The sequence below is a fragment of the Phoca vitulina genome, unplaced genomic scaffold (genome assembly GCF_004348235.1).
Source record: "Phoca vitulina isolate PV1807 unplaced genomic scaffold, GSC_HSeal_1.0 scaffold7, whole genome shotgun sequence".
NCBI lineage: Eukaryota > Metazoa > Chordata > Mammalia > Carnivora > Phocidae > Phoca > Phoca vitulina.
This window is the reverse complement of record NW_022589710.1, coordinates 35,021,708-35,036,316: the sequence shown is the minus strand read 5'-3', so window position 1 is coordinate 35,036,316 and position 14,609 is coordinate 35,021,708. Positions and strand designations below refer to the sequence as shown.

Below are 14,609 nucleotides of genomic sequence, written 5' to 3'. Positions count from 1 at the left end.
GTAAAATTATGTAACAGGCCTCTATAAAACTGGCCAGGCCAAACACGGGCATTCATGTTTGATGAATGATAATGGGCCTTCCCAAATTATTTATTATCTTAATATAGCCAGGGCATGTGTCACCTTAGCTTCTAAATATTTTATTCTCCTACTCATGTTAATAATGTGTATTCCTTCTGTGTTTTTGTATCACCAGTAGTGAGACTTTGATTAGCAAAAAGGATGTTTCTGAAAAACTGTTTCTTAGGTTTTTGGTGTGTGAATATACTGGAAAAAAATATTTGAACACTTACTATGTTCCAGAACCTGGTCTGTATTCTAGAAATACAGTAGGGAGCATTGAAGACAAGGCCTGAAATATAGCAGAATGACAGGGAGGACCACTGTTCTCCAAGGGATTAGAGAAGTACTTAAATAAAGAAGAAAAGATTAGTTGATGATAGCCACATTGTTGTCAAATATAAGGTTTATAAAAATAGACATTTTGGGAGGTGCCTGGGTGGCTCAGTGGGGTAAGCATCCAACATTTGATCTCAACTCAGGTCTTGATCTCCGGGTTGTGAGTTCGGGCCCCACATTGGGCTCCACACTGTATGGAGCCTACTTAAAAAACTAGGCATTTTGGCAAATGCACATAACACAGAGATGTGCGCATTTATCCTGGGAACACAGACTGTGGCGGGACACAGTTTTCTTGCTTGCCATGGAACATTGTTGCTTGCTCTTACTATGGTTTTTGAAATGTATGCTAGTCCCAAGCATTGAGAATATTTTTAAGGAAGAAGTAGTTTCTTTTTAAAAAAATATAGATGTATTACACAGATCTGTATATGTGATAAGATTTTATAAAATTATATATCAAAAAATGAGTGTGTGTAAAACAATGGTGAGGCGCGCCTGGGTGGCTCAGATGGTTAAGCGTCTGCCTTCGGCTCGGGTCATGCTCCCAGCGTCCTGGGATCGAGTCCCACATCGGGCTCCTGACTCAGCGGGGAGTCTGCTTCTTCCTCTCCCTCTGCCTCTTCCCACTGCTCATGCTCTCTCTCTCTCTCTCTGTATCTCTGTGTCTCAAATGAATAAATAAAATCTTTAAAAAAAAAACCAAAAAAAACCTAAATTTTAAAAAACAATGGTGAAATATGAGTAAGATCTATAGTCTTGGTAATTGTATTGTGCCATTTTCAATTTCCTGGTTTTGATAAATGACTTTAGTTGTGTAAGATGTCATCACTGTGAGAAGCTGCATGTAGGTGCATGTGAACTTTCTGCACATTCTTTGCAACTTATTTCAAAGTAAAAAATTTTTTTTCTAATGTAAATACACAAAATTGAATGTCTTATCTTAAATTCTGACCTTGTTTAGTCCTACCCAGTGTAAGCTGCCACACTCCCATGAAAATGGAAAGCAGAAGTGGTTATCTTTGTAATATGCCAAACTTAATGGGATGTTGATTATATTCTTCATTTATTAATGCTGCACACTTTTAATACTTTGGCAGTTTTATTCATGTTTTAGTGCTGAAACTTTTTATATGAGCAGAATGTGTGCATATTTAATGTACCCAAAAAGATAAAATGTGTGGTAATTTATTAAACTAAAAGGCAGTAGTAAGACACTTTGGCAAGTACAGCATATTGCAAGCATTTTAGGGAGCCAAACAAGCTGAACATGTCAAAATAATAGGTGGCTCTGTGATATTTATTGACAACTTACAATAGCTGAACACTATTCAAAACAATGATTATAGCATTATTTCATTAACTTCTGAAATGTTCATTATTTTAAAGACATAAATTCTCTTTATTTCTCTTTTCTGAAAATGAAAACTTCCATATTTTGATATATGATTCGTCTACCCTTAATTTGTTTACATTTCTTTGTCTTTCCTGATACCAACAATGATGGAATAGAGATATTAAATCTGTGATTACCTACTTTTTTTGTTTTTGTTTTTAAATATAAATATTCAAAGATTTAAAGACCCATCTTGCCATTGGCAACAACATGGATGGACCTCGAGGGTATAATGCTAAGTAAAATAAGTCAGTCAGAGAAAGACAAATACTATATGATTTCACTCAGATGTGGAATTTAGGAAACAAAACAAATGAACAGAGAAAAAAAAGAGACAAACCAAAAAACAGACTTTTAACTGTAGAGAAGAAACAAACTGATGGTTACTAGAGGCAGTGGGGGGGGGGGGGGGAACAGGAGAAGGGGATTAAGAGCACACTTATCTTGATGAGCACCAAGTAATGTATAGAATTGTTGAATCACTATATTGTACACCTGAAACTAATATAACTGTATGTTAACTACACTGGAAATAAATGAATAATTAATTAATTAATTAATTCCCAGTTGAGAAATGTCAGCACTATACGGTTCCTAGTCAATTTTGTTTTTGTTTTTTTGTTTTTTAGCAAAGCAAGGTTTATTGAGCGATAGTAAAATAATAGTACAAAGCTCCCAAAGAGGAAGGGGACCCAAGGAGGTTGCCTTGTTCCTACTCAGTTTTAACAAAATATCATCGGTCTTAAAAATTGTTCTGAACTGGCATCAAAATGCCTAAATAACAGCAAAAACAAAAAACAAAACAAACAAACTGAGTAAATGTTATAAAATCACAGCTTTCTGTTGTGAATTTATAATTTGTTGTATTCAAAGAACAACTGTTCTTAAAAAAATGAATGATTTCTGAAAACAGATTAAGGTTAAGTTGCTTTCCTAGCTTGATTTTATACCACTGTCATCAAACGGGATTTGGCTGATGAAACTGCAAAATGAATCCATACTCAGTTTAGAGGAGTCATTTTTCAAATGCTTGGAGGATGTAGAAAGGAACTGACCACTGGTGATACTACACTTATTTGTGAAATGCTTATGGAATGTACATGGTTGCTAAATACTGTGTTTATGAATATTAAGGGGAATAAAGTATTGCCCCTTTTCAAAAGAGTTTACTGCCAAGCAAGGAATGGAACCAAAGGGACAGGATAGTGTGGGGTGGGTGGGATTGGAGGTATGTTGAGTCTGGGCTGAACTCAATTGTTTTTAAAAGTTTTTACAAGATGAGGTTAACATTGTAGCCCGACCACATCTGGAGAGAGAAGAGTTGGTGAATTATGGGTTGAGGGAGGGGCCTGCTGCATTCATAGGGCTCTGATGATAAATAACAGTGGTCTGCAAGCTGGCTTTACTTGTAATTAAAATGATGGAATCAAAAACCTTACGATGCTGGGATTAAACATGATATTATTATTATTTTAAAGATTTTATTTATTTATTTGAGACAGAGAGCATGAGTGGGTGGGGGGAAGGTACAGGTGCAGAGGCACAGGGAGAAGCAGACTCACTGCTGAGCAGAGAGCCTGATGCGGGGCTTGATCCCAGGAGCCCGGGATCATGACCTGAGCCGAAGGCAGATGCTTAACCGACTGAGCCACCCAGGCGTCCTTAAACATGATATTAAACATGAGTTTAATAACTGGAATTTTCAAGCACTTGCAAAGTTTTAATTTAGCTATTTATTCCAATCCTATTTCCTTATTTAAAAAATGGAACTCTTTAATTTGTCTTTACTCCCTATATTTCTGATGTTCTGTTAAAAATATTTATTAGCAGAGAAGTATTCCAAAAAGCTGAAAGAAACAAGCAATGAAAAAGAGCATACATTTCTAAACTGGATCATCAATCCCTGGAAAATTTAAATCGATTAGGCTTCATTCAGGAGGACAAGACAGCAGGATGTCTTTAGTCATAAGGCTAGAATTCCTTAGGCAAATTATAACTCTGCCTTATCTAATTCTTTAGGAAGTTGATTAGCCCGTCTCATGTTTTGCCACATTGACTAGGATGGCACATACTCATGAAGTCGTGTTTCTCAGACTGAAGGTAACAATTACTGAGTGAATACCAAATTCCAGGCACTCTTCTCAGGGGTTAACATGCCTTAATCTCTAAAAGTTTATAAAGACATCTCTGTCAGATGATTCATTGATTAATAAGTATTCATATTTATTTTTCACTTGGGATATTTGTTTTATTTTCATTATTTCTTCTCTTTCAGCTCTTCTTTATGCAACTATTTTTGGAAATGTTACTACAATTTTCCAGCAAATGTATGCCAACACCAACCGATACCATGAGATGCTGAATAATGTGCGGGACTTTCTGAAACTCTATCAGGTCCCCAAAGGCCTTAGTGAACGAGTCATGGATTATATTGTCTCAACATGGTCCATGTCAAAAGGCATTGACACAGAGAAGGTATGGGATATTATTGTTGTTGTTACTTATTTCCCATTTCAATAGGATCTTCAGATGACTGTAGCTCTCCCACTCATGTATTGCTTGTATAATTGCTTTGTGTTACTTTGTTTTTCCTAAGTGACGTATCAGTCAATCGTAGTATGTATCGAGTGCTTAGAAGGTGCTAAGCACTCAACCATTAATCATCAATTTAGAAATTGTTGTTTCTGAAAACAACTAATTACTCCATTTCCCTAAAACACTCATTACCACTCAGAGTAATTTGCTGCATTCCTCTAAAACTAACAGTGCTGCCATCTCTCTGGTCAGTTTTATTCTTGATTTCTTCTTTGACTTTTTGCCCATTTAAAATTTAGAAAGAAACTTTCTTGCTTATAAAGTAAAAAAGTGATATGTCTTCTATGCTGTCCTCCACTTAAATCTCTCCCCTCTCTCACACATGTTTATGAAGAACATACAATTCTTTATTTTCCTCTTTTCCTTACATAAATCTATAAAGTGGATACCAGGCTCCCCATTCATCTGACATCTCTAATGTCTTCCTTGTCTTCTCATGAAACCTCTTCTAATTTTTCCCATCTCTCTTATATTAGAAAAGAAGGACCCCCCCCAAAAAAAAACCCAAAAAAGACTTGGTCGTGGTGAATAATCCTTTTAATGTACTGTTGGATCCTATTGGCTAGTATTTTGGTGAGAATTTTTGCATCCATGTTCATCAGGGATATTGGTCTGTAATTCTCCTTTTTGATGGGGTCTTTGTCTGGTTTTGGGATCAAGGTAATGCTGGCCTCATAAAATGAGTTTGGAAGTTTTCCTTCCATTTCTATTTTTTGGAACAGTTTCAGAAGGATAGGTATTAATTCTTCTTGAAATGTTTGGTAGAATTCCCCTGGGAAGCCATCTGGCCCTGGGCTTTTGTGTTTTGGGAGATTTTTGATGACTGCTTCTATTTCCTTAGTGGTTATAGGTCTGTTCAGGTTTTCTATTTCTTCCTGGTTCAGTTTTGGTAGTTGATACATCTCTAGGAATGCATCCATTACTTCCAGGTTATCTAATTTGTTGGCATAGAGTTGCTCATAATATGTTCTTATAATTGTATGCAGCCATCAAAAGGAATGAGATCTTGCCATTTGCAACGACGTGGATGGAACTGGAGGGTATTATGCTGAGCGAAATAAATCAAACAGAGAAAGACATGTATCATATGACCTCACTGATATGAGGAATTCTTAATCTCAGGAAACAAACTGAGGGTTGCTGGAGTGGGGGGTGGGGTGGGAGGGATGGGGTGACTGGGTGATGGACACTGGGGAGGGTATGTGTTCTGGTAAGCGCTGTGAATTGTGCAGGACTGTTGAATCTCAGATCTGTACCTCTGAAACAAATAATGCAATATATGTTAAGAAAGAAAAAAAGAAGAAGAATGTAGCAGGAGGGGAAGAATGAAGGGGGGGAAATCGGAGGGGGAGAAGAACCATGAGAGACGATGGACTCTGAAAAACAAACTGAGGGTTCTAGAGGGGAGGGGGTTGGGGGGATGGGTTAGCCTGGTGATGGGTATTGAGGAGGGCACGTTCTGCATGGAGCACTGGGTGTTATGCACAAACAATGAATCATGGAACACTATATCTAAAACTAATGATGTAATGTATGGGGATTAACATAACAATAAAAAAAAAAAAAAAAAAAAAAACCCAAAAAAGAAAAGAAGGACCCAAAGTCCTCCTTAAAATAAACAAAACCAAATTAAAAATAAATAAATTCTCACTTCCTACACCCAGCTGATTTACATCCAGTATGGGGGATGACAAGTGGGGCCTGCACAGGAGTTTTAGAGAAAACCCATCTTGAGCTCTTTTTCTTTATAAGCATCACGGGAGACGATTATTTTTAGGTACTGAATTTTGACATGATAATCAGATAGTACATTACTTTCCTTGTCATTTCCCACAAATTCGATTTGTTCTTTTAATCATATGATGTTGACTTGGAGTTTTTCTGAAAGGTCTGCTCAATAAGCACCTTTTGTTGTCAAAGGGAAAGAGCAAATGAGCAAAGTAGATATTCAGTCGGAGGAATTTCATTGAGGTAATTTTAAGCCACAGCAGCTGTTGTTAGGAGCAGATGGTTGAGGGGATATTTAGGGGTCAGACATGGAAGAGTTGAGGGAGGGAAGCCTTCACAGGAAGTGCAGGTGAGATACTTGGTGGGGGGCGGGGAGGGGGTAGGAGCAATTATTCGAGGAATCATGAAAGAGGGTGAGATTTCTCCCTCTTTCAACATCTTACAAGCTGCAGTATTAATTTTCTAGTTAAATGGCCATTAAAATGGAATGTATGACTACAGATGGGAAAAGGACAAGCTACATTCTGTGGAATTTGATTTATATATGCCTGAGCCAAACAATATATGGTTATAGGGAGGGTATCCAGAGAAGGAAGAGAATCTTCCTCAGGGATACAGGTGAGACTCAGTGTTTAAGACATCAAATGCATGATGTTCTTTGAGGTCCACATTCAGTGAAACTGCTACGTGGCGTGTCCACTCCCAGACACACCACATGCCAGTGTATCAGGAAACAGTTTCTGGGTTCCTAGTATTTACCACGTTTTTTTTTTTTTTTGGTGTTTGTTTTGTTTTGTTTCGTTTTTTTGGTTTGCTTGTTCATTATTTGTAGTCACAGAAATGTACTTCTGATCAGTAGAGTATCCACAGAAAGTGGAGTAATAGGAAAAAAAGATTGGGAGGCTAATATTAAAGGTAAAATAAAATGTTAGTTCAAATGAAAAGTTTCTTAAAGAAATAATTTAAAATATTAAAGTGGATTAGCTTTTGGATAAGAAAAAAATCACAGATGTGCCTCCTAACTGAAAGGGGAATCCAGAAAGAGTAGTTTTTTACTAAAGGGGGAAGCAGAGTTAAATAACTGGCAAATATGAAAGGTTTGTTGTGCATGTATAAAACCTATTTAAAGTTTAATTTAATGTGGCAGCAAACTCTCCATGCCTGTATTGATTTCTCTCAGTCTGTTAAGAAAATCCCCACCCAAATGTGTGAGAACTAGCTGTAATAGAACTGTAAATAAAGGGATATACGCCAAAGTCTGGGCCTGGGACAGAGTTATAGGAGATTCTCTTGAATTGTATAGTCAATGAGGATGAATTTAAAAATGCATTCTTACAGAAACAGACTCTGAACTATAGAGAACAAACCGATGGTTACCAGAGGGGAGGGTGGTGGGGGATGGGTGAAACAGGTGGTGGGGATTAAAGAGTGCACTTGCTATGATGAGCACTGGGTGTTGTATGGAAGTGTTGAATCACTACATTGTACACCTGAAACTAATATTACACTGTATGTTAACTAACTGGAATTTAAATAAAAACGTTAAAAAATGTATTCTTAGCACGCCATATGCTCTACTGAACAAAGAGAAAACAAAAATTGTCATTCAACTTTTTGGTTTAGTAGAGAAACTCCAACCAGAGCAGAAGAGCCACATTTTTGTTAGGCATTCAGTAATTTGACTACATAGTGTACATATAACTTTAAAATATGGTAATAAAGTATCAAAGTATAGACACAAGAATTATTAGCCAGAGCAAAGAGTGGGAATAACTATCTCAGAACTAGATTTTACTATAGATAAGAACTGAATTTAAGTTAAAGGACATATCACAAAGAAGGAATTGATATATTATTTCATATAATTATAAAATGAGCTAAAAATTTCAGAAAATATTTAATGAGGGTTTCCCATGTGGCCTAACATAAATATCAGATGGACTGAGTTAAATGTAAAAAATAAGAAACCATAAACTAGTAAAAAGAAAATACATGACCATGTTTACTTTATCTTTGTACATATTAAAGCAATGGAATACATAACAAAGTGATAAATAGATTTGGCTAAAAAATGTAAAATCTTTCACACCAAAAACCATGAAAATGAAAATGAGATAGAGTATTTGCAACAGATATCACAAGTGAAAGGTTAATACCTTAATATGTAAAGTGATTTTGTAAATGAATAAGAATTAGAATACCTGAGGAGAAAAATGAGCTAAGTACATAGTTAATTTATATAAATATACAAAAATACAAATTAGCAATAAACATATATAAATATTATTTTAACTTGTAATAAATAAATATTGAAACAGCAAGAGACCATTTTTAATGTCAAATGGACAAAGATAATGCCCCCTCTTAGCAAAAGCTGTAGTGACTGACACTATCATAAAATTGTGGTTTGTGTGTAATTTGGTGTGGCATTTCTTGAAAGCAGTTTGACCAAGATAATATCTTAAACTGGGGTATATTCTAGAACTAAGTCCTTGTGCCTGTTCCCTTTTCTGTTCATATTCTCTCCTTCAGTGATATCATACAATCTTACGACTTTAAAAATGTATGCTAACACTGCCCAAATCTACACACTCATTTGGATCTGTTCTTGAACTACAGACTCCCCTATCCAACTGCCTACTCACATCCAGTGAAGCTGTCCAGAACTGGGTGGCTCAGATGGTTAAGCATCTGCCTTCAGCTCGGGTCATGATCCCAGGGTCCTGGGATCGAGTTCCGCATCAGGCTCCCTGCTCGGAAGGGAGCCTGCTTCTTCCTCTCCCTCTGCTGCTCCCCCTGCTTGTGCTCTTTCACTCTCTCTGTCAAATAAATAAATAAAATCTTTAAAAAAAAAAAAAAAAAAGGCTGTCCAGAACTGAACTTCTCATCATCTCCCATAAACCTGCTCCACGGACATTCTTCCCTAATGAAGTTAATGGAAACTCCACCCCTCAGTTGCTTAGATAAACCTCCCCACATTAAAACCTCCACCAAATCCTGCTGGCTCCATTTCCAGTTCTCACCACTCCATCGCCATCTCCTCGTCCAAGTCACTATCATGTTCTACCTGGGTTACTGTATAGCCAAATAACTGGTCTGTCCCTTTATAGTATATTCTCGGCACAGCAGCTTTTGAGTTTATATGGCTTTCATAATAAAGCTTTCTATCTATCCATCTATCATCTATCTATCTATCTATCTATCTATCTATCTATCTATCTATTTATCTATCTTCTATCACATATTTGTGTGTACTGCAGGCTTTTTTGAGAATAAGAATAAAATTGAGCTTGTTAAAATACAAGGGTGGAAAAAAGGAAATGAAAGATTGATGGTAGTAATCAAATAAATTCTGTAATTCACAATCTTAGCAATATGAATGTATTTGAAGATGTAGCTGTAGTAAACAGCATCTGAATTTTAACAATTATCCTGTATTTGATGTCAGAGACCTCTATTCTACTTCCTCAGTAAGCCAAATACTTTGTCTTACTATGTTTCTTATCTCACATTTTGTTGATAGTCTCTTTCAGATATTTTTTTATGTTGGTTGTTATCAGATTTAACTATGAGTATATACTGAAAAAGATTGAAATGTACAAAGTCAAATTTCTTTGTTCTAATGCTTCTCTTGTTAGTTCTGAAACAGTGAGATTTTTTTCAGTTGCTAGTACAATAGAACTTAATGATGCATTGCAGCTAATTAGAGAAGAACCTTCGCCCTAATTACTGACATTTCCTTTTATCATTTCCACATATTTAGTTTCATAGATTTTTTGAATTCAGCTTTACCCCACAAGCAAATTAATCACTGTGATGTAATTCAGTCTTACCTTGCCTTATGTGAATAATGCTTTCTTTAATACAAATTATGGCATTAAAGTCAGGACTGACGTGAAGATTGTAGCATTTCTATCAGGAAAGTTTGCCTTAGGCAAGATTTTCTATATGGAACAGTACCGAGATTAATTTTATTTAGTTGAAAGTATTTTATTGACTACTAATTGCTATAGTTGCTTTAGATTCTTTTCAAATTTAATGACCAAAATCTGTCCTCTGGGCTTTGCTGCTCATAACATCCTGTGCACTTAAAAGACTGAGAAATGGGTAGAATGATTGAGGATTTAAAAAGGAAAAAGGAGATTATGGGAAAAAAATAGAAAGGATGATGAAGCTTAAAACCTTGTCATTTTTTATTTTTCACTGTCTCACTTTTTTTTCTAACATGTAATTTGAAAAAATCAGTAGAAAAAAGCTCTTTGGTCTTCATTTCTTGTTTCGTGTGTTTTGTAATAAGCATAAAGTCTCAGTAGGAAGATGTCATTATATGAAAAGTTCTGGCAGAAATATGCAAAACATTCAGGCAGAAATACGCCTTTAGAATTTAAACAAATTGGGATTTGAATATTTTAAAATCTTAGATTATTTTTTTAACCAAATCTATCAAAGAAGTACTCTACTTCTTCCAAATATGGTAGGCAATATATTTTGTTTCTCCTATAAGTTAAAGTAACTTCCTTTTAGCCAGTTTACTTTTATCTTTTTTTTTTAATTGAGAAAAGCATGTCTAAATATTTTTCTTTGTATTCCTAAATGTGAAAAACAGGGATGACATTTTCATACCTGGCCTCATTTTCTTGGTTTAATATCTGAATAATTCAAGAGGTTCCTATGGCGATGTACAACAGAACCTAAGAGTGAAGGCACCAGCCTTCCAAGAAAAACTCTACAGACAAATGTGCTATGTTAAATAGCTCATGTAAAGACATACATGTGAATATAGTAAAATGAAACTGAATTGGTCTTAACATGCATTAAAAGCACTCTTGTCTTTGGATCAAGAGAGGTAAGAATCATTCCAGTCCATGTTAATCAGATCATACATAAAATATTGTGTTATAATTCTAGCTGGATATTTTTAAAGAAATACTATCAAATGACAGCACATTTACCAGAAAATATCCATGATGGCATGAAGTTCTGGGAATCTTGTTATATGGTGGATAATTAAAGGAAATATGAATATTTAGTTTGGCTAATTGAAGACCTGGGGAGAGGTATGACAGGTGACTTTAAGTATTTTAAAATGCAGTGATCTAACTGTTTCAGGAGAAAATTAACTCCCTGCGAGTAAAGGATACAGGCCGAATGTAGTACAAAATGAACTTGCACGTCCTGACACTAATTTAGTAGTATTAAAGATATTATATGATAATTGTGTCTGAATGATTTGGAGTACTAGTATGTATCATATCTTATTTCAAATTCAGACACACATTCAAGATATTCTATATAAAAATTATAGAGTAAGATTCTATGGTGAGTCAGTAATTATTTCTCAACAATTTTTTATTACTACATCTATGTACTGTAGTTTTACAAATGCAACTAATTTTTAAAAAATTCTGAGGAACACAGAATCTCTGATGGGGCTAAGCTAGGCCATGCCCAGGAGACAAATGGCATATTTTTTCTGTGGTTGTTAAGTAACCTGTTTGTGGAGCAAAAGAGACTGCTTAGTCTATCCTTGTAAGGGACTACTCTTCAGCCTGGAGAAGCATCATGCCCTGAATTCCTGAGAACTCTGAGCTTCCTACCTGTCTAGAAACGTGGTAAGGGAACTTAAATATTGTCATGGCCATGTGTGTGGCTCATTCGTTACCCACTGAAATAGTTTGAAGCATTCAGAGTCATTATGGACATTCCTCTGTCCTAGCTGACCTATAGGCTTTCTCTGAAAATGTAGACTTTATCTGAGACTTCAATTTTATTTTTCCTTCCATGTATCAGAAATTAAAATAATACTCAAGGGTTTATGAGAAACATTACAAGTAAAGGAAAACTTTAAATATTTTCTGAAATTTTTAATATTTTTCATATTAAAATTTAATATTTTCTCTGATATTTCAGAACATTCAAGTGTATACGTAGTTTGTCATGGCTTTTGGCATAGTTCAGGAATGCTCCAATGCAAGATTTATATTACTATTAGCTGATATAATTATTAGTAAACTTTCTGTGTGGTAGTAGGCAGTATTATTTTGCTCTAGTAATGATAGGGAGGCATTGTATGACTAAAATAAGCCCTGAGTGAACCAAACCTCTCTCCAGGAATGTTAAGTGTATTCTTTTATTTATAATTTCTTTTTAGAGAGGGAGAGGGAGAGAGAATCTTAAGCAGGCTCCATGCCCAGGGCAGAGCTGGACTTGGGGCTCGATCTCTACACCCGTGAGATCATGACCTGAGCCAAAATCGAGTCAAACGCTTAACCAACTGAGCCCCTCAGGTGCCCCGTAAGTGTAATCTTTTTATGTACCATGCTGAAATTACTTCAGTGCAGTAGTGTGGGCGGGCTTGTATTTCATTTTCTTACCAATCTGCCACTAGTCTCTGAGGAAGGGACTAAGAAATCATTTGATATCTATAGTCTAGGAATGAGAAGAAGGACTTGCTTATTTAGGGCAATGGATGACTTGCGCAGTAGCGTGGCTTTATATAGACCAGGAGACTGGGTTTCATTCTTCTGTGTTCACATTTGTGTTGGCGATACAAACACCCACCTTACTTATTTGACAGGAAGATGAAAAATACCCATGTAGTGCCTGCATAAGAGAAACAATAATAAGTGCTAACAAGTAATTTAGTCTGTGGTGGTTATAATTTATTTCTTCCTTTACCAGTTATAAATTATGAGAACTTGGTCATGCCTGGCACCATTTTTAATCTTAGTCTTCAATCTTAGTATTCAGTGCATCCTGTCATCTTTAAATATAGATGAAAATAGAACCTCAATTGTAGAGTAATTTGGATAAATAAAATATTTCTATATACGTACACACTGAACACAAATGCACAAACATATTTTAGACTTAGGGGAAAAATTAAATCGTGAATGAATCCACATGCTGCAGACAGTGTTATGGTAGGAGTAGGTGTGTGTATTTGTTCTGAGCTGCCTTGATTGATCTGTTTTCAGAATCACACTAGAGTAAATCTTCAGAAATGTCTACTGAAAAACCTATTTTTGAATGAGATTATAGTATTTCCTACAAATTTTGCAGTTTACTAGACAAAGGTAGAATTATGCAGATGGTTGGATTTTATAAACGGAACTTAAAAAAAAAGATGTCTCCATTCCTGTGATTTCTGTTGTTATTATTTGACTGTGTTTGTTATGTTAGATTTTCCTTCCAGGGCTCTGTGGCTTTCTATTCCTTAGCCACTTTCCCATCTCTTTTCTGGTTCTTATGATAATGCCTAAAAAATGCCTGTATTTTGGCTCACGCTGGTTGTTTTTTTAATTTTGGATTCATTTATAGTTTTGGAAGTACCGAAAAGCCACTTTTAGCTCCTTTACTAGTAGTGCCAAATAACCATAGGCATCTCTGTCTGGCACAGCAGAAGGCAGCAAGAGGGTGGAGAAAATAAATACATGAAAAGAAAAAGAAAAATTGTTATGTAAGAAAGAGATTCCTCTAGTTGTTCACTGCCAATTGCCTGAAATGCTACTTCATTCCCTCCTCCTGGGCATGGTCCTGGAGTCAAGGAGAGGAAAACACAGCTATGCAATCCGGTGCCTTTCTCTCAGGTTTTGCTTTTTATGAGTCTTGACCTGTCTTGAGACTGAGACCTTCAGGCATTCTCTTCTTTTGTCACATTAGCATTCTTCCTGATTTCTTTATATCTGGAATTTTCTTGAGGAAGTCTTCACTTCCCTCATTTCTCCTGGGGTATCTCTGAGATACAGAAGACATCCATTAAAAAAGGATCTATGTTATGGTAGAATTTACAAATAGGAAAATAGCCATCCTTTAAAATTTACATCCACATCAAACAGAACCATAGTTTTGTAGGATATTGTAGTAATTGCTATGGAGTGAAAAATAAAGATAAACACAGTCCATGCTCTTGTGATGTTCAGTGTCTGATGGGGGAGGAAAGACTTAAAAAACCACAGAGATAAACATAGGATTCCAAATCGTGATGATCCTTGAAATACAATATAGGGAGCTATGTAAAATTTTTAAAGGAGAGGGGGATGAATCTAATTTAGGTTGGAAGGATGTGGGTCAAAGAAGGTGATAGAGAAAGCAATAGAATTTGGACATAAAAGCTTGTTAGAAACTGAAATTCTTCACAGATTTTATAATAAAACACAAATTACCTATGTGCTAATCATCATTACTGATTTGAAGTTGGAGAAGAATAGAAAGAAGAAAAAGCAAAGATCCAGTTAGTCCATTAAGTCCTAATAAATTATTAATTAACCAACATTAATTAACTGTACATGGCTTGTACATTCCATGTGCCATAGAATAACTTCAACTGATCTTTCACATTGGTTAAAAATCTTACTCTAAAGCCGATAACAACACATAAATTATCAATTTAAGTACTGACCTCATTGGTACCCTGATCCTGTTTAAATTAACCAACACATATGTGTTTAGAACTGGGTCTGCTGCCTTTGTGGGCAAGTGTCAGAGAATA

General features: G+C 35.6%; 1 protein-coding gene across 3 annotated transcripts in view; it reads left to right on the top strand.

Moving 5' to 3' along the window:
* KCNH5 (potassium voltage-gated channel subfamily H member 5) overlaps positions 1-14,609 on the top strand; it is a 298,912-nt gene that overhangs the window by 191,765 nt on the left and 92,538 nt on the right. For all 3 annotated transcript variants that reach the window (XM_032405260.1, XM_032405262.1, XM_032405261.1), the window contains exon 8: positions 4,071-4,270. In XM_032405260.1, the coding sequence (XP_032261151.1) occupies positions 4,071-4,270 (200 nt within the window). The remainder of the gene's footprint in view (positions 1-4,070; positions 4,271-14,609) is intronic.